The following is a 21,395-nucleotide window of genomic DNA, read 5'->3' as shown; positions in this document are numbered from 1 at the left end:
GTGACTTTTTTTTTTTTTTTACTGCGGCCCTCGAATCATGAGTGAGAAACAAAAATTAACCAGAATTTACAGTAGGCAATAAAAGTTATTCCGTTCCTCGTTCGATCAAACGGCGTCGGCGGCAGCGGAGTCAACATGAGCAGGGGACGGAGAAGCAGAGGGGGTGTTCCTGCAAATGGGGCAGGTCCCGTTGAGTCTGAGCCACTCGTCGATGCACTCAGCATGGAAGCAGTGCTTGCACTCGGGAATGCAACGGAGCGTCTCTTTGGAGCAATACTCCGACAAGCATATTGGGCACGTTGTGTCGTTTGGTCCCGGTAACCGCCGGCTCTCTCCCAATACGAGCTTCTGGTATGACTCTATGGTGGTCTCGTCAAGCCCCACCATCATCATGGGCCCGGAATCCGGCACCGCTGCCACCGCATTCGGGCCCCTCCGGCGAGCGTGGCTGGGACCCGTTCTGTCCACGTAGCAGGCGAAGCATGCGATCCCGAATGCGCACGTCACGGCTGGCACAGCGATCGACAAGCAGATTATTCGGAATATTTGCAGGCCGCTGTTGAATCTACCTGAAATTTGAGCACATGTTCTTCAGTTTATTTGTTGTTTATAAAAAATAAAATTAAAAAAAAAAAAAAAAAAGTGTTGGTTTCTTGAAGTAGAAATTGAGTAGCCATTGCTTGGTGGGTCAGTAGGTGGTTGCTTTATCTTCAATTATTGTGCTGACTAAGCAACTTACGGCAACGAATCAGCTAAGTTGATAGGAATTGAGGACCTAGATCTTGTTGGGTAATTTGATGAAACGCCATCAATTTTCTATGGCCAAGTAGGTGGGAAAATTGACAACGTTGTTGATGAGAAGATGAACAACGTATTGACTATTTTCACCTCCGCATCTTTATTTTTCTCTGCTAATTGTTATATTAGAATTAGATGATGATACGCACAAGGTGAGAGAGTTAGCTACATCATGGCACTCGTATACTACGGCTGGATCGTTGACATTGTTTTGACAAGTCAACAATAATAATCAAATGCAAGTGTATACTAAACACTAATCTTATTCCATAATGCGTAAGGTTTGCACTAATTACAAGCTTCATACGTCACCTGAACCTATAATTCTATAGATTTCATTCGCCCGAATTTATCTATTCTACCAAGTTGCCGATCAATGTCACATCATCATCAGCTTCACTCTGACCGGGTCACAAGTTGCAGGGAAAAAAAAAATTATGATTTTTTCTAATTACCTCCTCTGGAGAAATAGCAACCGATAGTTTGGACGCTACCATTGCTTTTGATCCCACACATGCCACCCTGAATCTCGCACGAACTGCAATCGGGGTCGGACCAAGTCAGCCTAAGATCGCCCCCGAGAGTGCCCGCGAAGCCCTCCTCGAACTGAACTTGCCGCCAGGACGGGACGGCCCGCGTGTCGATGACCTGGCATGATCGGTTCATCGTGGCCGCCACGGACGCGGATGACGTGGCGAGGACGGAGTGCGTGGAGTTGCTGAGGCACTCGATGCGCTCGTATCGGGACTTGGCCACGGAGGCCGGGCAGCGCAGGAACGTGTAGTTCTGGTAGTGGGCGGAGGAGAAAGGCGAGGCCGAGAGGTTGAGGGTCAAGAGCCGGCTCGGGAGGCAGTTCTGAGGGTCATAGATGAGTATCTCTTGTCCAAAGTAGATGATTTGTCTCACCAGAAACTCGCCGGAGTTTGGAATCGACAGGGTGGTCTGGTTCTTGGCGTTGCAGCCGAGACCGAATCCCGGGTATCCACACCCCTCGGGACTCCGATTCTTCAGGTGGAAAGGGAATCTGATGGGAATGTTGTCGTTTCCACAAGTGGAGATTGTATTGCAGTTTCGTGATGAGTGGATGATGGGAAAGAAGAGGGAGAGGAAGAGAAGAAGATGAAGAGAAAACAAAACATGTTTGGTAGTTGCCATGTTTTGGAAGCCTGAATCTAGGAGAGGGAAGGAAAGTCCTTGTATTATTAACTAGCATTGAATATTAAGAAAGTTACAAAGTCAAATTTACATATAATAGTGGGCATGGCCTGTGGAGGGGAATATAATATGCTTGAGTTATCGTCAATGCTTTTAAATACTCTATTATTATTACCAAGCCATTACTCATTAAAAATAAAAAATAAAAATGTTATGTAAGAGTGGAGATATATATAGCAGATATGGTGGGTCATTAACTGTTAACCAACCTTAAAATATAGATTGAAAATAGGCTCACTTCTAATCAACCCAAAGTGAATCGTGTGTCTGACAGCTTAATGGGCTAGGAGCCTAGGATAAAACATACCAAAACATTAGTTTATGTTTCTTTTAAATTTTAATTGCACATTACTATGCTGCTAATAAAAGAGCGAACTTCATCATAACCTTTCTCTTTTGTTGTATATAATATCTGGATGTTTGATATTTCTGCCAATAGATTTATTTACACATGTAATGTTATTATTTAATTGTGCTTAAAAATACATGAATGAGCATGAACAAAACAAAACAGGGAAGACCAGCTATGACCATCTCTCTCTCTCTCTCTCTCTCTCTCTCTCGTAATCAATATTGAAAGCTACTCAACCTACTGACTGAATGGGCATTAAACTGATACCCCTAGTAAAGTATAATATCAATGTCAAAAACACAGTAACAATTTTTCTTCGATCTTTTTATGGAAGGCACGTACGAATCCAATAATTTGTCCTTTTGAGAAGAACCTGGGAAAAAATCACAGAAGCTGTTGGGAGATTCTAATGGAAACAACTTCTCCTTCAGTCCCAGCTCTCATCGCCTGGTATTTCACATGAAGTCCTGTCACGATGAAGTCAATAGCGGTGAGTCGATTGACTTATTCATGATGGTTGGTTGGTTATTTAAGTAATTTACATGGATATGTATAACGATAAGAAGGGCTGTACCGTCATTTTTTTGTAAATTGGTATTGACAGCGACTCCATGAAGAGTAATCACAGCCCTTGGTTGCCAATCCATTGGCTTTCCGATCCATGAGTTGGTACTAAAGACCGCTGCGATTTCATTTGGGGATTTCACAAATCTCATTTTACAAGTTTCGGTTTCAAAAGCAACAAAATCAATCTCTAGACATGTAAGTTAGGCAAAGTTTTTATAAGAAGTAACTATTCAATGATGGTAAATATTGTCTATCCACTTGACCAATTAAATGTAGTTGGACCCATAGAGTGGTACTTTCTTCTAAACCTTTATTTTTTGCAAATTCCTTCCCCGCCCTAACCAAAATTACCTATTACTTTTAAGTAAGGAAATTATGCGGTCTCGAATTTAGAACACTAAGAAGATAACACATGAAAGATTTTTCAGTCCATATAAATATCGTGTTTTTTACCGGAAGTAGAAGATTTGCCGATGTGTTTGACGTCAATGATAGCCCCTGAAGCACCATCCACGTGAGTTTTGATGTCGTGAGATCCTATGACTTCGTAATCCCAACTCCCATCGCGAAACCCCTCGCTCAGGAATAGCTCTATGTGCCTTGCATCTAAAGTCTGCATTGTTCCTGCATAAATAAGAAGAAGAAAAGGTCTATGAAATTTTCCACAGAGAACGGTCACTGATGTTAACTTGATTGCCAAGGCATCACCACTGGAATTGATTTAACAAGACATGAGTTGTTTGTTGCATACAAGATATTTTCACTAAAATTATATTTTAAATCTTTCATTGTATAGCCGATGGATAAATTTTATTTACACTTCGCTCACCATCACATGTGTTGAGGTCACAGACTGGACAGCGAACAAGCTGAAGATCTGAGCAAAAAGAAAAACAAAACGATCAAAATGAATCCCATATTTAAAACCTCGCAACAAAAGGAGAGCTAAGAAGTGAGTGGTACCGGCTATCCATATCCCGGTCTTGACATTGTTTAGGATGCAAAATCCATCAGTCTCCACTGCCTTCTGTGCATCGCTGTCTGAAAGATTCATCGGAGCGATTAGCTTTTCTGTCAGAAAAGCCACCGAAGAGTCGAGCGAGAAAGCACCAATCCGCATCCAGTCTGGTTTTCACCAGAAAGTCCAAAACGATCAGTTTCCGAATTCAAGTTCTCAAAGATACCAAATAAGAATTTATATGCAACATTCAATTGCTCTGTCGATGCCAAACACTTACCGATGTGCTTCTCCTGCTGGCGGAACATGAAAGAATGGCCTCCATCTGGAAAATACCATTCATCAGCGAGAGATTCGATCAGAGACAGCTAGTTTTTGTGCTTGCGAACCAGGACACGGATAGAAGATTTATGCGTGATCCTTACTGAAAGCAGAAGCGTAGAGGTCGATCCACCGGAAGGACACGTTGCAAGGACCCGAAACCTGAAGATCACGCAGGCAAATGTACTTCCAGATGCATTCTTCCATGATCTGACGGTTGAACCAGCGGTTTGTGGCTGATAGCATCACCAGCGATCTTCCATCTAGATACTTTGATATCTCTGTCCACAAATCTTTTTCGTACCTGTTCTCATAGAAAAGAAAATTCATATATTAGATTTTTTGTATTCTGAATTCGCTCTATGTTGTCCATATAACTATAGGAAACACATTAAAATGGTAAATAATAAATGAAGAATTACTGAAATTAACTGAGCCTTAATTCATAAATTAGATTTTTTGTATTCTGAATTCGCTCTATGTTGTTCATATAACTGTAGGAAACACATTAAAATGGTAAATAATAAATGAAGAATTACTGAAATTAACTGAGCCTTAAATTTATACGCTGCAACTTAAGTTCATTTTATTTGCGAAAATTGTTTCAATTCAGCTTCAAAATCTTGCAGCCACAGGTTCGTAATAAACTCTTTTTGCCTGAAACAGTTATAATTATCAACTGAACAGAGATCCGTTTTCAACAAATTAAACTTATTCACACCTAAACAGTTTGTCCTTCACTTAGCAGATTTGAATTTGAATCTCTAAAATAAATTCAAATCCATATAACAGATATCGTTTAGCTTTTTTCAGAAATTAAAAAATTCAGCGAAATTTGAATTTTCGAATTACAGCGCTAAAGTGAAGCTCAGCTCAAATTTACAGAGATATCGTTTACATTTCACACTTCATCAGTCGCAAATATTAAACGCCTAAACCATCAGATTCGAATATCGTTCACCACCACAAAATTCCTGCTATGAAATCGAGCTGAAAACAGAAACGGAAAATGACGAAGTGAGAGGAAGAAGACGAACCAGGAGAAAGTGGAATGAGCGTTTAGGAAAGTCGACGTAGGAGATGTGCAGGAGCAAATCGTCTTCGATCTTCGCATCGACCTTCGTGTTCTCTGTGGAGGTTCAGTCGGAGGAGGAGGAGAAGAAGAATAATCGATAGCTCTCTTCCGCTTCAAGATCTTCTCGCCTTCGTCACTGTTGTTCGATCGGACTTGCTTTGGATTCTCCATTTTCTCGTCCTCCGAGGCTTCTTCTCTGCTTCTCAACCGCTTTCTCATTGCTGTTTGTTTTGATATGCGTGAGAGTGAGTCACCCGACTCGCACTGTTGCTATTTATATATGCGCGCCAATTTCAAATGCGAAAAACTATGAAACTTGTCTGAATTTTTTTATTTTGTTATGTTATAAAACTGAAATTTATTAAACGCGTAATAATTCTGAATTTGTTTGGACCTAAATTTTATGGACTCAAATCAATTTGGGCCCAACTAGATCTTACTGTGGCTGACTACCCACAAATGTTTAAAAACATTATCGTGAAAATAATATATTTCAAGTTGTGAATAATCATTTTTCTTGATGTTACATATTTAAACAAAAATTATTTACTTTTTTACTCTCTTTTTAAATTTTTTTATATTTATAATATATATATATAAGAAAAGTAATTTCAAAAAGCACAATTTTAAAAGGATTTAAAATAACTGAAATTTGTTGTCACTAACCCATTTCACACTTCTTATTAAGGGAATAGCTCAAGTTTTATTTAATTAAGTAAATAGCCCATTTTTTCTTAGCAGACAATTATACCCTTTGTGAATCAGTTAATTAATTAACCGATTGAATTTAGTTAGGTTAATTAATTAACTGAATGTTTGGATTATAAATTCACAAAAAATTTACAAAAATCAGAACTTAACTCAATTCATATTCAAAGCATTCAATTAATTAACCTAATTTCTAATTCAGTCAGTTAGTAAATTAACTTTACTCACAAAAAAAAAATCAGAACTTAAGCTAATTCTTAATTCAACCAATCAGTTAATTAATTAACCTAACTCAATTTAACCAGTTAATTAATTAACTTATTCGCACCCGCCGGACTCCGCCAGAGAGCATATCACCGCCACGGCCTTCTCCTTGACCATCGGCGGCGGCGAGGACGAGAGGAGGCTGACGAGCGCCGCCATCTTGATCTGGCCGATCACCTCCGTCACGCGCTTCTCGTCCTCCCTCATGGCCTCCACGATCCCGTCCGACGCCCTGTGCTTTGCGTCCACGTTCCCGATCTGGAGCCGGCCAGGAGGTCCCTCACTACTCCAACACCGGAGTCTTCCGGTTCGGAATGGTTCTGCCTCTGGAGTCGGAGATCAAAGACAAGAGCAAGTTCGGGACCATCTTAACCATGACCATGGCGTTCATCGCCGTAATGTACGGCGGCTTTGGGCTCTTGGGCTACTCCACCTTCAGGGAAGAGACTCAAGACATTATAACTGCGAATTTGGGCCCCATATTGGTGAGCACTCTGGTGAAGCTGGGTCCGTGCGTGAACCTATTCTTCACTCTGCCTCTGATGATGAACCCGGTGTATGAGATCGCCGAGAGGCGGCTCTGGCGTGGGAGATTCTTTCTAGGGAGTAATTTAGGTAGTTTAAGTTAGTTTGGCTATTCCCTTAATTTAGGAGAACTTGTGTTATTTTCCTAATATTAGTGAGCTGATTGAATTAATATACAAAATAGCCCCTAAAATAACCACTATATCTTGAGAATGTTGCACTTTAAAAATACTATTCCGGTGATTTTCCCTTTAAAAATGAAAGTGAAATTATATGGGTTCCCCGGTTTTCAAAATCTTATTTATAATATCTCAATTGTTATGAGAATAGCTTTTTTTTGTGCATTTACATTATGCTCTTACATCAAGTTTTTGTTTTCGCCAAAAACAAAAAAGTCATCTTTATTTTTTAAACTTGTCGGGGTGAGAGTTGAGTGAAGATAATATCGCGAAAATGAAGCAGAGTTTAAGTTCAACAAACTAAGTCATCTTAGAGTCCTTCCATGGATGTTGCAGCGGTTCATCCTCGTGCTAGGCTGTGGCAGGGTGTCCTAGGTATGTGTAGCTTTGTGGTGCTCTTTAAATGGCGATTTTTTTTTGTGTGATCTTCACCAAGTTTTTACGGTTATTGTTTAATCAATGTTGACTTTACATGGGCAACCTTTTTGTGACATATTTCTTTTTTATATTGTTTTGATATCAAGTCTGGATATAATATGATAAATGATGATGATTTATCTTGTAGATCTTCTTGTTTTTCGGTGAAGTAGAAGTTCAAGTACACCGAAGTGTTTTAATCATTTTAAATTACCTTTATGATTTAATTGCTGCACTAAAAAGACTAATGCACTATTTACTAAGTGAGATTTCATTTAAAATATTGTCTGCATATATGCATTATTATTATTAACTCTCGCTTGATGATACCAGAACGGAAGGAGGAGAAAACAACGACAATCATCATAACTCTTTCTCTCTATTTTTTTTTTTTTTTTACTTCAACGCACCAGATAAACAGCTGGTGAACTTACATTATCCTAACTGAATGTGTTAGAAGATCAATATGGCCGACTAACGAAAGAAAAAAAAATGTATTGAAAAAATAGGCATTTACGGAGGATAAAATAATGGGCTATACAAACTCAGCGGGGGGTCAAAAGTAATTTTTCTGGCTATTAGAAGGCTTAGAAGTAAGAACTAATTCATAAACTTTCTACAGCTTTGCGATTTACATAGGCAAGGGACTTTGAGATCATCAGATTCATCAGGATCAAACAAGTAATCGTACCTGCAAAGAAATAAATAAAAGGAGCACAAAAAGAACACTGTCAACTATGATAACACATTCTAGCCTATCACAAAACTTCATGATGATTTGAGTCAATGGACTATCTAGTACAGTCATTTTTACCACGCGCGTATATTTTCAGAAAAGTAAGCGAGGGAAAAATAAACATACGTTAGTTCTTCGCCAGCGGAGAGATTTGTCTTGGCAATGAGAACGATCCTATTCTCCACATTACCGACACTCATTATCCTCGCATAGCAGTTGGGTGTGCACTGATTTAGCCCGGAAAAAAAATTATTCGAAAAGAGATATGACGATGCTTTTTAAAATGTAATGAGAAATCGAAAAGAAAAGAAAGAAAAAAAAATAAATGATACTTACAGAGTGATTGATTAAACGAGCGATATTCCCTTTGTTTGTTGCATCAACTACCACCTCTTCACTGATCTTGAATAGCTGATTTAGAGGAAGGCAAGTAAAAACAACAGATTAATACTTTGATGTTTGATCAGCTAATAACAGATTATTAGATATAAAACAAAATATTTAACGCACATAACAATCTTTGCCTTGTGATCGGTAATGCGCCTCTCTTAGATCTGCAACACTACGTCTCACCTGCTCACCTCGATACTCAACAACCTGAACTCAGGCATTAGAAAACAACAATCACCACACAATTTCAATTGAAAAAAAAAAAATTTAAAACAGAATTGTAATTCTTAAATAAAAGATAGTATGTGTTACCATTTCGCCTTCTTGGATATTAGCACGTGCAAATAGGCCCCATCCATGTATTTGAGATTTACCGAAACAAATTCGATAATTCTCAGTTTTCTGAAATCATTACATAGAAGTTAGAACCATCTACACTTTCAAAAGGGGAAGAAAACAAAAAGTAAATAAATCTTTTAAATTTATTTGTATGGAGTGTGGACTTGCCTGTAAGTACTTGAGCCTTTCCTTGAATGAAGAGAAAACAATGGGATCTTCTTCCTAATACAAGCAACAAACATTCATTGTAAGCCCTCCAACAAAGTTAAAAATATTCAAATAGAAAATATAAATTAAAATGGACAGGTAACAATACTTTGTTCGTGTTCAGGCTATGTACAGCCTCAAAATAATGATGTGACAGTCCCATTGGTCTATGGAAGATTGGCTGCAGCTCAAAATTCTGGGGGGAAAGAAAACCCATCAGGATCAACCCAAGAAAAAAACCCATCAGGATCAACGCAAGAAAAAACAATGTCCCAGCAAAAAAAAATAAAAACAAAAGAAAAGAGAGTGAGATGGACGATTACAACTTCAACTTCAAGTGGCTCAGGATAAAAAACTTGACCCGGCTTACTTGATCAAATAAAGGGGAATTTAAAAGACCGATCTATTACCTTATGGTTTGACCTTGTATATATTCGACATCTTGCAGCAGAGTCTGGTTCAAACTCATTAGTCTCCGATGCCAATGATTCCTGAAGATCTATTCTCTTTGCCGAAACAAGCCTCGAACCCCTGAAGCAACCCTTCTGGTTTTGAAGCAAGCTTCTTGCAGCAAAAACCCCAGATGGGGTATGAACAACTAACACAGCATCTGGATTTGGGACTCTGAAGACCATAAGAAAAAAAATGTTGCAGAAATTAAGAAACGTAGCTATTCGCTGTGTCAACATAATCTTGCTTCTCGCATGGACAAAAATACATTAAATTAAAGGGAATGTCATCAGGAAGGCATGGCTCATACCTATGAACTGCACAGTATATCGATTTCCTTGTAACTTGCTTTCCATTCTTCTCAAAGCAATGCAACTGAAAGTTCGACGTAAAATGTTACCATCCTCACTTGCAACGTAAAGTTATAGAGCATAGGAATGGCTCGGGGTCAATTATTTTGAGGGAAAGGATTTCGCTTGGATGCCTATTTATTTAAACTATCGAATGAAAATATCGATTTAACCCGAGATGGATTTTTGAATAAAATTATCAAGAACTTACTTCCATGCTGTAACCTGCTCTTGATGCACATGTTGCATGAAAATACGTTGCACATTTGCAACACTGTGCACAGGAGCCATGACTCTGCTTGCATATTACACATTTCTGCATTTTTTTCAACAAACAAGGAAATACAAGTTAGGATATGATGGTAAAAGAAGAAAACAAATCTCCAAAAAAAGCTTTATTACAACTATGTAGATCCTGGCCTTACCTTCAAGAATGTAGTTACTGGAACTCTTAGGATTCCAATGGCAGGTTCCATCTTCTCGTGATTCAAGAAACCAACTTCAGGTCGGAACCAAGCGCATGTGACATGAACCCACAGTCCATCAACCTCAGTAGGTTTCAAGGCACCGCCTGCAGATATAGATTTTTTTTTTTTTGTTCAATCAGAAGCACAACATCATTACTGTCTAAGAAAAATACAAAATTGCATAGGTAAAACAAGCAGCAGACAAAAAAGTAAAGTTAACTCGACCCAGTTGAAAACATTAAGTCAAAACACAAGCATAGAAAAGTAGTAGATACCTTTGACGGGACAAAGGCAACACTCGCGGTTAACTTCAGGAGTTTCACATGCTCTACAAACCCATGAAGTAAAGTCTTGAACATCCTTTGTTCCATAACATTCTTGGTGGACACCTATTTGACACCTGCACTCAGTAATGGTAATAAAATGATAAAAACACCAATCATACGCGTACGAGTTTGAATTATATAAACGAACCCATTCAATTTTTGTAAACTATTTAAATTTATTCATCCAAAAGCTGGAACATATATCTAATGGGAAAAAAAAAAAAAAAAAAAAAAAAAAAAAAAAAAAGCATACCTGTTGCAAATGATCATTTTATTGTCATCCCAGTCTTCCTGCCATCTACAAACAGCACATCTTTCTGTTGTCCATTTTGCATTTATTGCCTCATATTTCTCTGTTATAATGAATCGACATGTAAATTAAGCAGTTTAAACATTCAGAAATACAGAATCACAATTAACGAGAATGGCTTCGATAATTTCACCTTGCAATAGAGAGAGTAAATGTTGCTTGTCTAACTGAAGAGGTTGGGTAACAATCCCGCTATTTTCGGCAATCTGGAAAGACGTGCAACAAAGTTTTATCCGTAATTAATGAAGCAGTGCAACAATATATCGCACTCAGTTGCAAAAAAAAAAATGTACAAACCCAATTTTCCAGCCTCATCATCGTGTCTTTCACTTTAACGCTGTACTTCCACTTTTTAGCTTTGCAGCCTGTGTGTCGTTCCCACTCGCTGAGAGTTCGCTTCTGCGACCCGCACGAACCACACTCACACATAACCCTAGTTGCACAGATACAGAGTGGTTCAGAATTCATCATCTCAAGTACAAACTTAAGTTTTCAAAACAAACAATGGCGATATAAGTTAACATGTAATCTGAAGTTAAAGTCAAAGCTCACAGATGAAGATCTGGAATGTATTTTCCGTCCACGCCATTACACACGACAGTTATATTCTCGGGTGTTTTCCCAGGCTTCGAAGTCGGCTTGGCCTCTCCAATAAAACTTCATCGATGGATGAGCAAAAGGAAAAACGAAATATTATTAGATTTTGAACTTAGCTAATACATTCGCAGCGTGCTTATAGAATCAAATTAATTTCAACGAAAACGCGCACAAAATCTGCATACTTGTCTTTCTTGAGCTGGCATTTCTCTACATCCGGCGATTCTCGATTGGACTTTGCTATGCAGTCTTTGTTGAGCTGGCATTTCTCTACATCCGTTGATTCACAATTGGACTTTGCTTTGCAGTCAGGGCAATAGTAATCAATTTTTTCCAAGTCCTGAACCAGAAAGAAAGAATGAATTTCCAACTCCTCAAGAACAGCAGTGACCTTTATATGAATAATAGGAATAAAGACGAGTATGTAATGTATATAAATATATATATATATATGTACCTTGAAAAGGTCGCCGGAAATTTTGTCACACTCAGCATGCACCCAGACGTTACAGCCATCACAACATACCTGATACATAAAATATAAGATAGTCGAGCATTATTTTTTATTGGATATAATCAATAATCCAAGGAAACAAACATCAACCCAATATATATATATATATATATATATATATATATTGACGACTTTGCGGATGACTCACCCAGTTACCGCCGTCTGAGTGGTGCCATACCTTCTCGCATATGCCACAATACTGTTTTGACTTTTTTAACTACATTAACAAATAGTAATATGAACAGAACTTAGAAACCAAGACCTCGCGTTAGATGCGACGATAAAGCAGTCAAATAATGTAAATATGAAGAGAGGTTGCGAACCTTAGAACAATGTCTACATAAAAATTGGGCTTTTTGATTGGACCCCTTTACTTTCTTCGTGTCTTTGAAGGGCAATCTCAAGCCACAGCTAGTACAAGGTCTAGTACCATCTTTATGATTTCCCTCCTGCGAACCAAGTAGATTAAATAAACACATGATAGAGCAAAACGTTTTTTATCATGTAGTTGAAAAGGAAAATATCACAAGGCCCAAAACGTTTAAGCGTTTAACTAGAAGTCGATATAAGAAAAGAAAACATATTTACAAAAAAAAAAAAAAAAAAAAAAGGATATATATCTTACATATATGAACTTTTTTTTTTTTGCTCGAATATCTTACATATATGAACAGTTGTATGAGTCATCATTATTAGTTTTTTAAGCGGTGTTTCTAAAAAAAATGAGTCAAGCAATATATCCGACAAAATTAATGACGAAACAAAAAAATGAAACTCCTTTCAAGGTTACTAGCAATAACAAACAAAACCGCTACAAAGCAGGACATCAAATCGAATCAAGACATCAATGATTAATTTGTAGATAAAGACCAACAAGAAGAATAAAAGGGGAACGAACAATTACATAGCTATGGTCGTCACAGTCTTGTCCCCGACTCGAAGCCGTAGCCTCCTCCAAGGTTTCGCGAGGGCATTCTTCAGACTCGTCGCTCAGTTTCGAAGCCCCAAATCCGGAGTCAATCACTCCGTTTTCCGCTAATAGAGCCTCTTCGATAGCCATTTGAAAATCACTCGGTTTGCTCTTGTACAGTTGAGTCTGCCCACGAAACCTAAACAGTAACGCACGAACATACAATCAGACCCATAAAAAATAAAATACAATCGAAACTATATTTCAAATCAAAAGCTAGCGAACCTGTCCATGAACTCCGCAAAAGGGAAAACCATGCCTTGTCTAACCCACCCGTAATCCTGCCCATCATAAATATTCGTCAGCAAATCTAAAGTCTAAAGCCGTCAAAGCTCAGAAGTGTAGCAAATAGACATTTACCCTTTGTTTCCCGTCCTTTGAAAAGCCAAAAAACATGACACAAACAGCGCGAGGAATGCAACGCCTGAGAACCGCATCGGGAGCTTCCCTGAATGGGTCGATCACCACCGCCGGCCACGACGGGTATCTCCGGCCGCACTTTGCCCACACTAAATCGCCGGAGCAAAAATCCTCCAGCCTATACACTTCTTTCCTCTTCACGCCCTGGAACCCAGAGTCTCCGTTTTCAAGAGTGCTGAGCCTGCGCTTCTCGACCTTGAGCTTTCCCGCGCCGCCCAATTCGTCGGCACTGGCTTTTTCCTCTTCGGAGGGCTTCGAGTCCTTCTCCCAGAAGTTGAGAACCGAATCGTTAAACTTCGACGGAATCATCCGAACGCGGCCACGAGACGACCTCTGAGACGACTCCAACTTCGAGTTTAGTTTCCTCCGGCGGCCATTGACGGAGTCGACCTCGCCGGACCTGCAAGAGTCTTCGTTGAACCGAGAGCCCGATCCGCTGCTTAATTCTCCGACGACATTGCAGAGAGAGTAATACCCATTGGCTCGTCGCTTCTTCGAATCCTTCGGATTTTCACAATCTCCATCGCCGCCGGGCTGTTCTAGCTTGCATCTTTTGAGATTAGGCATTTCGAATTTCAAAGTTCGCTTGATTATCATCTTCCAACCATTCACCTCCTCGGCGATTAATTCGTTCGAACTCTCCCAAAACCTAACCCTAACTCTCGCAGATAAAGAACCAGGCTAAAACGCGATAAAACCCGAATTCTCGAACCGCGTTGTACGTTTATGAGTATATATATACGTAACAAATCTCGATGAAAACCTCTCTCGGAAGTACTACACCGTCAAGAATTAGAACACGAAAACCTAATCCCCCAAAACCTAACAAAATCGATGAAGAAGAAAACCAATCGCAATTAAAAACGTTCGCACCGGCTTCTCTTCTGACGAAAGCGAGCCACACAGTATTCGAAAACAAACTAAAGAGAACGAAATAACTCAAATTGGGACCTTCAAATCTTAAATCCGATGATCTCCGAAGAATTTTCAAGAGAGAAAACCATCGAAGAAAATTGAACAAAAATCTAAAAGAAAATACCAGCTGTGTTTCTCCGAGAGAGGCCGCTTTCCGTTTCTCTTCGCGCATATAACGAAAATTATTTTTATTTAATTTTAAAAAAGTGTATTTTATTTCATATTTATTTTTTATGGATTATTTTTTTTATAACTTACAAAAATGTCTCTTTGGTTTTGTGCTTTGTAATATTATTATTATTATTATTATCTTTAAAAAAAATTAAAATGTGTAATTATGATATTAAAATATTTGAAATATTATTTTATTATTAATTTCCCTCAAATAAAATGTTCACATTAGTAAAATATATTTGGCTCCAAAAAGAATTGGGATGTGGAGAGAGACAGAGAAGAGAGAGATACTAGATTGTGGTCAGTGGCTTTTTGGTTCCACGTCAGAGCGCGAAACGAAATTTAGGAGGGAGGGAGAGAGGAAATTTGGGTTCAAGTTCAACTTTTCGCAGTGATCGCAGACTGAAGATTTGGTCACAAATTACAAATTTTATGTTTTTATATATTTTTTTTGCGTAAAACGTTTGATAACAACATCTTCATATAGTTTGTACTTTGTACTTTGTACTTGATATTTTTTTTGTTTGGCGCAAAAGTGAGGTTTTCTCTCTTAGCCTCTTAGGTTGGTTTTTCGTGCTTTGAGCATGGTTTTGGTGTGAGTATTTAGTCATTGACTATTTGAGCGGGAGAGGAGATTTTTAAGGAAAACACAAATGTGAATAATTATCAAGAAATGAGAAAAAGAAAGAGGAGTCCCATTGGACAACGTGGGATTCATCTTGGCATTCGGTACGGAAGGCTACGAAAAGAAACGTGTCGAATAGCTTGTTCTGTCTGACGAAAGTATCGTCTTCTGTGAGCCACGAAAATTGATAAGACGATTTTCGACACCTGACGGAAGTGGAAGTGAGTCAGGTGACTTCCGATTATTTGATGTTTAAAAAAAATTAAAAATATGAACCTTTAGATCAAGCCACCGTACTTAATCAAAGGCCCAAAAATGTTTTGCTTTATCTTTATCGAAAATTTTTATTTCCATTAACATCCGAAAGGCAAAAAATTGTCGGATGAAAATACCTCTTTCGTTAAACCATGGAAGGCACACTAACGGAAATGGTATTTCTGCTTCCTTCCAATAGCCGTCTTGAGTCGGTATTTTCATTTGGGTCTTCTTTTGATGAGTTGAAGGCCTATGCATGTCATCTCGTGTCGAGCGGGGGAAGTCGTGAAATGAATCCCATATTAGTTAGCGATGTGGAGAGACAAAATTATCAAGATGAAGATGAAGACAACGATGACATAACTTAATCTCCGTCAAAAAACGAAGAGGTGGATGATGTGGAGGACGGCGTGGATGAAGAAGAGTATCTTCCCATCAATGTAATCCAACCGCAACAAAAATCCACCACCAACACTCCATATGCACAAGAAGAGGGTAAAGTCCGACCACAAACAAATTTTTACAATAGGACTTGATCCGAAATGTGGAAATATTTCAAACATTGCCTCGACCCCGGTTCATAAAAGTGTGGAAAATATCACATTTGTGGTGCAATCGTTTATGGCAAAAATGAAAAGTATGCAACAAAAATGTTGATCTCCCACCACCCTAAGCATATATATTTACATTAATAGCACATTTATAAAATATTATTGTAGGGGTAGATTAAAGTCCATATTTCAATTGGGACTCGTCATTCCCAATTGGGCTTTCGCTAATAATTTGGTCTCTCATCTAGTTTGGCCCGAGAAGAAAAGGAACCCACATGAAAGCGAGAAGAGGATTAACGAGAAGAAAGATCGTGAGACAAAATCAACTCAGACCCGGCCAAACTGAAAAGGCGTGTTTGTCAATCCGAGAAGAGGGGAAGACTCGGAAATAAGTGGGAGAGTTGGCACGTCAACGACTATTAGCATGTCATCCTTATTTCTAAGATCTAGGATTATAAAATATTATAAATAGAATCTAATAGGAGTATTCATGTACATTTTTTTTAATCACCCTCGCACATTATTTATTACTCTCAATTAATTATTGTATTACACATTTTTCTCTCAATAAAATCATATTTTTGTACGTTCATGTTTCTTGATTTTTAGTTATTTGTTTTTTGTAGTTGAGCATCTTCGACTTGAATTCGAGTCCCATTAAATAATAACAAATCGATCTTTTGTGATTGTTTTGATTTTGGATACAATGTATATAAAAAAGGCTATATACACAATTTATTTACTTTATACATGTTTAAAAATTAAAAAATATATGTATTTATTATATACAATGTATATATATTACATGTATATATTTTAAATATATTTTGTCACATTTTTTTCGTTTGGTTTTTTATCAATTTATCGGTTTTTCATGGAAAAATGCATAAATCGATTACCCCTTTTCATTTTTTTTTTCTTTCAATTTTTCATCGATTTCTCAATTTTTTCGTAAATCATGAGGTTCAATAACAACGAAAACGGTATTTCAAACTTTTTTCTAGAATACAATCAAAATATATAACGGAAAAAAAATATATAATTCTTAAATATAAAAACCTAGTATGTGATACCTGTACGATTATAAAAACCCTCTAGCCGTCGCTCCCTATTGCTCGCCTTCTCCCACCGCCTCATTGTCACGAGCCCCAGGTGATGTTCTTTAAACTCTTAGTTTCAGTTTTTTTATTTAATTTTGTCGACGTGTTGATTAGTATTGCTTGAATTCCCTATTTCATTGCGAAAATATATAATTGATGTGTTTTTTACTCAGAGTAATTTTTGGTGGTTAATAATGTAATTTGAAATCGTCTAAAATTCGAATTCCGTTTTTTGTAAAGTCTAACCAAGATATACCAGGTAGAGCATTCCAGAGTCCCTGATTTTAGGGCTTATGATGGTTTTTGTTCGTGTATTTGGATTTTGGGGGATTTTGTCCTGGGTTTTGACTTAGAAGTTTAGGGTTGCGTTTTTCTTAGTCTCGAAACTGAATAAAAGTAAATGAAAAAGAAAAAGTCTTGATAACAAGTCCAAATCTGCAAAGTGGTGTTTAAGCTAGTTCATTTTCCAGACCTAAAATATACGTTACTGAGGCGTTTTCCGGGCGTTTTACCATTTCCACGCCTCAGTACGTACGTTTTTAAAACCTTGCTTTAATATATTGCGCGTGTTTGTTGTTTTATTGTATTTACTGTTTTTTTTCTTCGAAATTTGGGGTTCATATGGAACATTAACAAGCAAAGAAATCGGATATGATGTTTAAAATAGTAAAAGGTTTGAGCAGGAAACGGTTGTGGCGATATTGGAGATGGTTTATGGGAAGGGAAAGAAATATATATGATAGGAAGAGAGCCCCAAGTCCTTGCATTAGTTTTTGCAATTTGAGGCTTTCGCAATCTCTTCCACATCAAAATAAATTAAACATAAATATGTAATTTTTTTTTTCTCGTTCTTTTGGGAAAAAAAAAAACAATGCTTATTTATGGTATAATTTTTACCGGTTAAGTGATTGTAAAAGGCGCGGGTTTCATCCTAACATTGGATGTGAATCTAGACTCTTATCCGACACTTTTCTTTCCCATTTTACCATCTCCAGTCACTTTTGCTTCTTGCTATGATCAAAACCTCACTGCTGATCCATTTCTCTTGTGTACTCATATCTATTTTATTAATAATGTTACGGAACTGATTCACAGTCAAAACGATCACATTTGTCTGAGTACAATACGATATTATCTGCTAGTGCATACTAACAATCCAGTTTCTCTCCCAAACAGCTCTTAATTTAGCTTCCAAGCACATTCATAGATATAAAAAAAAAACTATCAATTTTACTAGAAACATTACTTCAGATGATGATATTCTCGAAAAATTGTTCTATAATACATAGAAAAAAAAAATATGGATACTGATAAGACCCTGGGTTTAAGATAATAAACCATTTTATTATACTTAGCCTTTTCAAGTGTTTACAGGTCAGTTTAGGGGTTTGTTTCTTTAGACTGGGCTATCTAATGGAACACAGAGTCAATCAGTGAGGTTAGGGATATTCCCTTGGAGGTCCGCCGGAAGTTCACACATAATATGCGTTTCATTCGAATCTAGCCGTGAATCTTTGTCACCTCGAGGTCTTATTCTCCTTGGTTGTAAGATGTCTGACCCATTTTCTAATCGTAAGCTTCAAGCTATTATTATAAAAAAAAAAAAAAAAAAAAAAAATAAAAAGATACCAAGTAATCGAATCTTTGCAGATGGCGTTCCCGGCCCCGGAGGCCTTGCGGGCAGCGGAGAAATGCAGCCTCGGGTGCCCGATCCTCGACGGGTGCGTGGGCGGCGGCGGCGTCCCCTGCGAGTCGGTGACGGAAATCGTGGCGGAGAGCGGCTCCGGCAAGACCCAGCTGTGCCTTCAGCTCTGCCTGGCGGCCCAGCTCCCGCGCTCCCTCGGCGGCCTCTCGGCCTCCTCCATCTTCCTCCACACCGAGTTCCCGTTCCCGACCCGCCGCCTCCTCCAGCTCTGCCCCTCCTTCCGACACCGCTCCGACCCTTCCGACCGAGTCTTCGTCCGAGCCGTCCACTCCGCCGATCAGCTCCTCGACGACATCCCGAAGATCGAATCCTTCGCCTCCGCCTCCGACCCGGCTTTTCCGCTCCGTCTCGTGGTCGTGGACTCCATCGCGGCGCTGTTCCGCTCCGAGTTCGACAACACCGCCGTCGACCTCCGGCGCCGGTCGGCCCTCTTCTTCCGGATCTCCGCGGAGCTCCGGCGGGTCGCGAGGCGGTTCCGGCTCGCGGTCGTGGTGACCAACCAGGTGGTTGATTTCGTCGGCGAGGCGGGGGGGTCGAACGGGAACGGGCTCAAGATCGGGAACTTGAGGTCTCTGCGCTCGTCGGGCCGGCGGGTTTGTCCGGCTCTGGGCTTGGGTTGGTCCAACTGCGTGAACTCGAGGCTGTTCTTGTCCCGCGAAGAACAGGCCGACGGATCCACGACGAGGAGGCTTCACGTGCTTTTCGCGCCCCATTTGCCTGAATCCTCGGCCGAGTTTGTGATCACCAGAGATGGGGTTCTCGGAGTTGAGAGGACTCGTACATGATCTTTGTATTCGGAGGACTGTCAGATCATGTTTCATTTTTTAAGGCATTGTAAATTTAACTCGATTGTTTTGACTAAATATTCCTTTCTAATAGTCAAGAGTATCATATGGGGGTTTCTTAGAACCAATTCTAAAGGAAATATGGTATCAAGTTCACACGGACGAAAGCCTAATGTTTCTTCTAGAGGTCCTTCAATTGCATGTCGTTTGTATATTTGATAACATATTGCCCAACGTATATACGTTAAATCATGTCCATGAAAAATGTAAATGATAAGAGGTTAGAAGAACATAGAAAAGATACGTGCTCTTTGTATAAATTATAACGATTTCGTTACACAATGATTGTATGGAGAGTTGGCATTTTTACAATTTCTTATTAAATGCTTGTCATTTGGAAACAAGTTTCCTGTTCAGAATCTCTCTTTTTCTTAATTGACAACTGACATTCGTTAGGAACCGCTTTTATAATCGATTCCACGCAAGGTTGTATGGCTAAAAAAGAATAGAAAAAATCTACTAAATCGTCTACCAGTCACAAGATGTGCAATATTTCATTCTCTTGAAAAAGATTAGCGAAAATTTTCAAAAAATATGGTGAATTATTTTTGCCGGAAATCTGAAATTCCAGCAAAAGTGTTGGTAAAAATTTTAAATTTTAGAAATGGTCTCTCTCATACCTTTGGCAGGTTAGTGTTGTAATGCTCGAATAAGTGTGATTCGTGAGGTGTAACAATCAGCCATTCGGATTTTCCACTTTGCACCCACAAGAGAGCTAAGGAAAAAAGCCCCTCTCTGGTTATGTGCTCTTTAAGGTGATTTTTTTTTTTTTTTTGAGAGACTTTAAGGAGTGATATATTCTTTGGAAGAGCTATAGTTTTGTCGTTGTGAGGTCATGCAGGTCAAAAGAAGAGTGTCTTTGAGTAAATAAACACAACACTGCTATATTGTGATTTGTGAAGCAAACATGGATTCGTGTTGACTTTTGCGCTTGGGACGGTTTGATTGGCTCTCCAACAAAATCGCGATGATATGATATCATTGCCAAAAGCCTATGAACTAACACTTGGCACCAAAATGAGTAAATTTAACCAATTACAAATTGATTATTTTTTATCTTCTTTTTTATAGGATTGGATGCCGAGCATAATGCTTCTATAGTAGGGGAAAAAAAGATTTATCTACTAGTTAATAATTAAACAAAACAAAACCAAAACCAAAACTATGTAGATTTATCCTGTGTGGAGGTCGTGGGTTCAATCCCCACTGCAGCTAAGCTGCCTTTAAAAAAAAAAAAAAAAAACTTCATACCGCCCACCCAACTAAACTAAGTGGCTAAATATAACCAACAAAACCAATTTAGTTTTGAGTGGCACTGGCCACTAGTTGACATTAATTTTAAGATTCATTTATGGTATTTTGTTTGTCCAATTGCTAGCATTTGATTTTAGAGAATCAGGGAAGCAAATAGTTGATTTATTCATGTCATCTTGCTATCCATATGGACAGTATTATAGTGCATGCGGTGAAAGAGATTTCGCACTCTCATTCATCTGCAGTGACGAGTGACGGTGCTAGGAATTCCAATGAGGAAGAGAGAGGAGGGTGAAGAATTTGAAAGAAAAAAATTCAGGAGAGCAAACTTATAAAAATTTGGGCTAAAATTATAAAAATTTATTAAAAAAAAAGAGTAAAATTATACTTTTCAAAAGTTGAGGGGGTCATTGGACCCACTTTACGGTTGGTATCGGTACCATCTTTTACAATGTGATTTTTTCTCATTTTCTATGTGATACCAATAATAAAGGAAATGAGATAGCACAGGATCCC

At 38.6% G+C, this 21,395-nt stretch overlaps 4 protein-coding genes across 6 annotated transcripts; 1 reads left to right on the top strand and 3 right to left on the bottom strand.

Moving 5' to 3' along the window:
• Positions 1-42: 42 nt before the first annotated feature.
• LOC149400353 (putative RING-H2 finger protein ATL21A) lies at positions 43-2,086 on the bottom strand. The gene is made up of 2 exons (XM_089613430.1): positions 1,254-2,086; positions 43-569 (listed from the first exon to the last, which is right to left on the bottom strand). Exons 1-2 carry the CDS (start codon positions 1,951-1,953, stop codon positions 106-108), a joined length of 1,164 nt encoding a protein of 387 aa, XP_089469556.1. The 5' UTR covers positions 1,954-2,086; the 3' UTR covers positions 43-105.
• Positions 2,087-2,377: 291 nt separating this feature from the next.
• RMF (reduced male fertility) lies at positions 2,378-5,524 on the bottom strand. The gene is made up of 8 exons (XM_089611924.1): positions 5,249-5,524; positions 4,316-4,515; positions 4,171-4,215; positions 3,896-4,057; positions 3,762-3,809; positions 3,386-3,556; positions 2,940-3,047; positions 2,378-2,832 (listed from the first exon to the last, which is right to left on the bottom strand). The coding sequence occupies exons 1-8, from the start codon at positions 5,503-5,505 to the stop codon at positions 2,750-2,752; spliced, it is 1,074 nt and encodes a 357-aa protein (XP_089468050.1). The 5' UTR covers positions 5,506-5,524; the 3' UTR covers positions 2,378-2,749.
• A 2,218-nt stretch (positions 5,525-7,742) lies between these two features.
• Positions 7,743-14,547, bottom strand: SDG14 (SET domain protein 14). Its single transcript, XM_089611922.1, has 23 exons — positions 13,396-14,547; positions 13,261-13,316; positions 12,970-13,174; positions 12,389-12,514; positions 12,214-12,282; positions 12,009-12,077; positions 11,737-11,891; positions 11,507-11,611; positions 11,252-11,387; positions 11,088-11,160; positions 10,898-10,997; positions 10,594-10,718; positions 10,277-10,422; positions 10,063-10,167; positions 9,812-9,876; positions 9,462-9,675; positions 9,161-9,247; positions 9,013-9,066; positions 8,818-8,907; positions 8,626-8,712; positions 8,452-8,526; positions 8,242-8,342; positions 7,743-8,070 (listed from the first exon to the last, which is right to left on the bottom strand). The coding sequence occupies exons 1-23, from the start codon at positions 14,050-14,052 to the stop codon at positions 7,980-7,982; spliced, it is 2,991 nt and encodes a 996-aa protein (XP_089468048.1). The 5' UTR covers positions 14,053-14,547; the 3' UTR covers positions 7,743-7,979.
• Positions 14,548-17,051: 2,504 nt separating this feature from the next.
• Positions 17,052-19,705, top strand: XRCC3 (homolog of X-ray repair cross complementing 3 (XRCC3)). Of its 3 annotated transcripts, XM_089613515.1 has the most exons (3): positions 17,052-17,127; positions 18,450-18,647; positions 18,726-19,705. In XM_089613515.1, the coding sequence occupies exon 3, from the start codon at positions 18,726-18,728 to the stop codon at positions 19,563-19,565; it is 840 nt and encodes a 279-aa protein (XP_089469641.1). In that variant the 5' UTR covers positions 17,052-17,127; positions 18,450-18,647; the 3' UTR covers positions 19,566-19,705. The 3 variants fall into 3 exon arrangements, with proteins under 3 accessions (XP_089469641.1, XP_089469643.1, XP_089469642.1); XM_089613517.1 differs by lacking the exon at positions 17,052-17,127 and having other exon boundaries at positions 17,151-18,602; XM_089613516.1 differs by lacking the exon at positions 17,052-17,127 and having other exon boundaries at positions 17,151-18,620.
• The last annotated feature ends 1,690 nt before the right edge of the window (positions 19,706-21,395 follow it).

Source organism: Urtica dioica, chromosome 4 (genome assembly GCF_054948205.1).
Source record: "Urtica dioica subsp. dioica isolate 48M chromosome 4, U.dioica_male_clone48M_v1_H2, whole genome shotgun sequence".
Taxonomy (NCBI): Eukaryota; Viridiplantae; Streptophyta; class Magnoliopsida; order Rosales; family Urticaceae; genus Urtica; species Urtica dioica.
Note: the sequence above shows the minus strand (reverse complement) of the source record. Positions and strands in the feature narration are given on the sequence as shown.

Coding starts and splice junctions, on each gene's coding strand:
- RMF (XM_089611924.1), bottom strand. CDS start 5,505: ATGAGAAAGCGGTTGAGAAGCAGAGAAGAAGCCTCGGAGGACGAGAAA. Junction 4,516..5,248: donor GCTCATTCCACTTTCTCCTG/GTTCGTCTTCTT, acceptor CTATGAGAACAG/GTACGAAAAAGATTTGTGGA. Junction 4,058..4,170: donor CCAGCAGGAGAAGCACATCG/GTAAGTGTTTGG, acceptor GGTGAAAACCAG/ACTGGATGCGGATTGGTGCT.
- XRCC3 (XM_089613515.1), top strand. CDS start 18,726: ATGGCGTTCCCGGCCCCGGAGGCCTTGCGGGCAGCGGAGAAATGCAGC.
- SDG14 (XM_089611922.1), bottom strand. CDS start 14,052: ATGATAATCAAGCGAACTTTGAAATTCGAAATGCCTAATCTCAAAAGA. Junction 9,248..9,461: donor ATACAAGGTCAAACCATAAG/GTAATAGATCGG, acceptor CTTTCCCCCCAG/AATTTTGAGCTGCAGCCAAT. Junction 8,343..8,451: donor CTCGTTTAATCAATCACTCT/GTAAGTATCATT, acceptor GGGCTAAATCAG/TGCACACCCAACTGCTATGC.
- LOC149400353 (XM_089613430.1), bottom strand. CDS start 1,953: ATGGCAACTACCAAACATGTTTTGTTTTCTCTTCATCTTCTTCTCTTC. Junction 570..1,253: donor TTGCTATTTCTCCAGAGGAG/GTAATTAGAAAA, acceptor CTCAAATTTCAG/GTAGATTCAACAGCGGCCTG.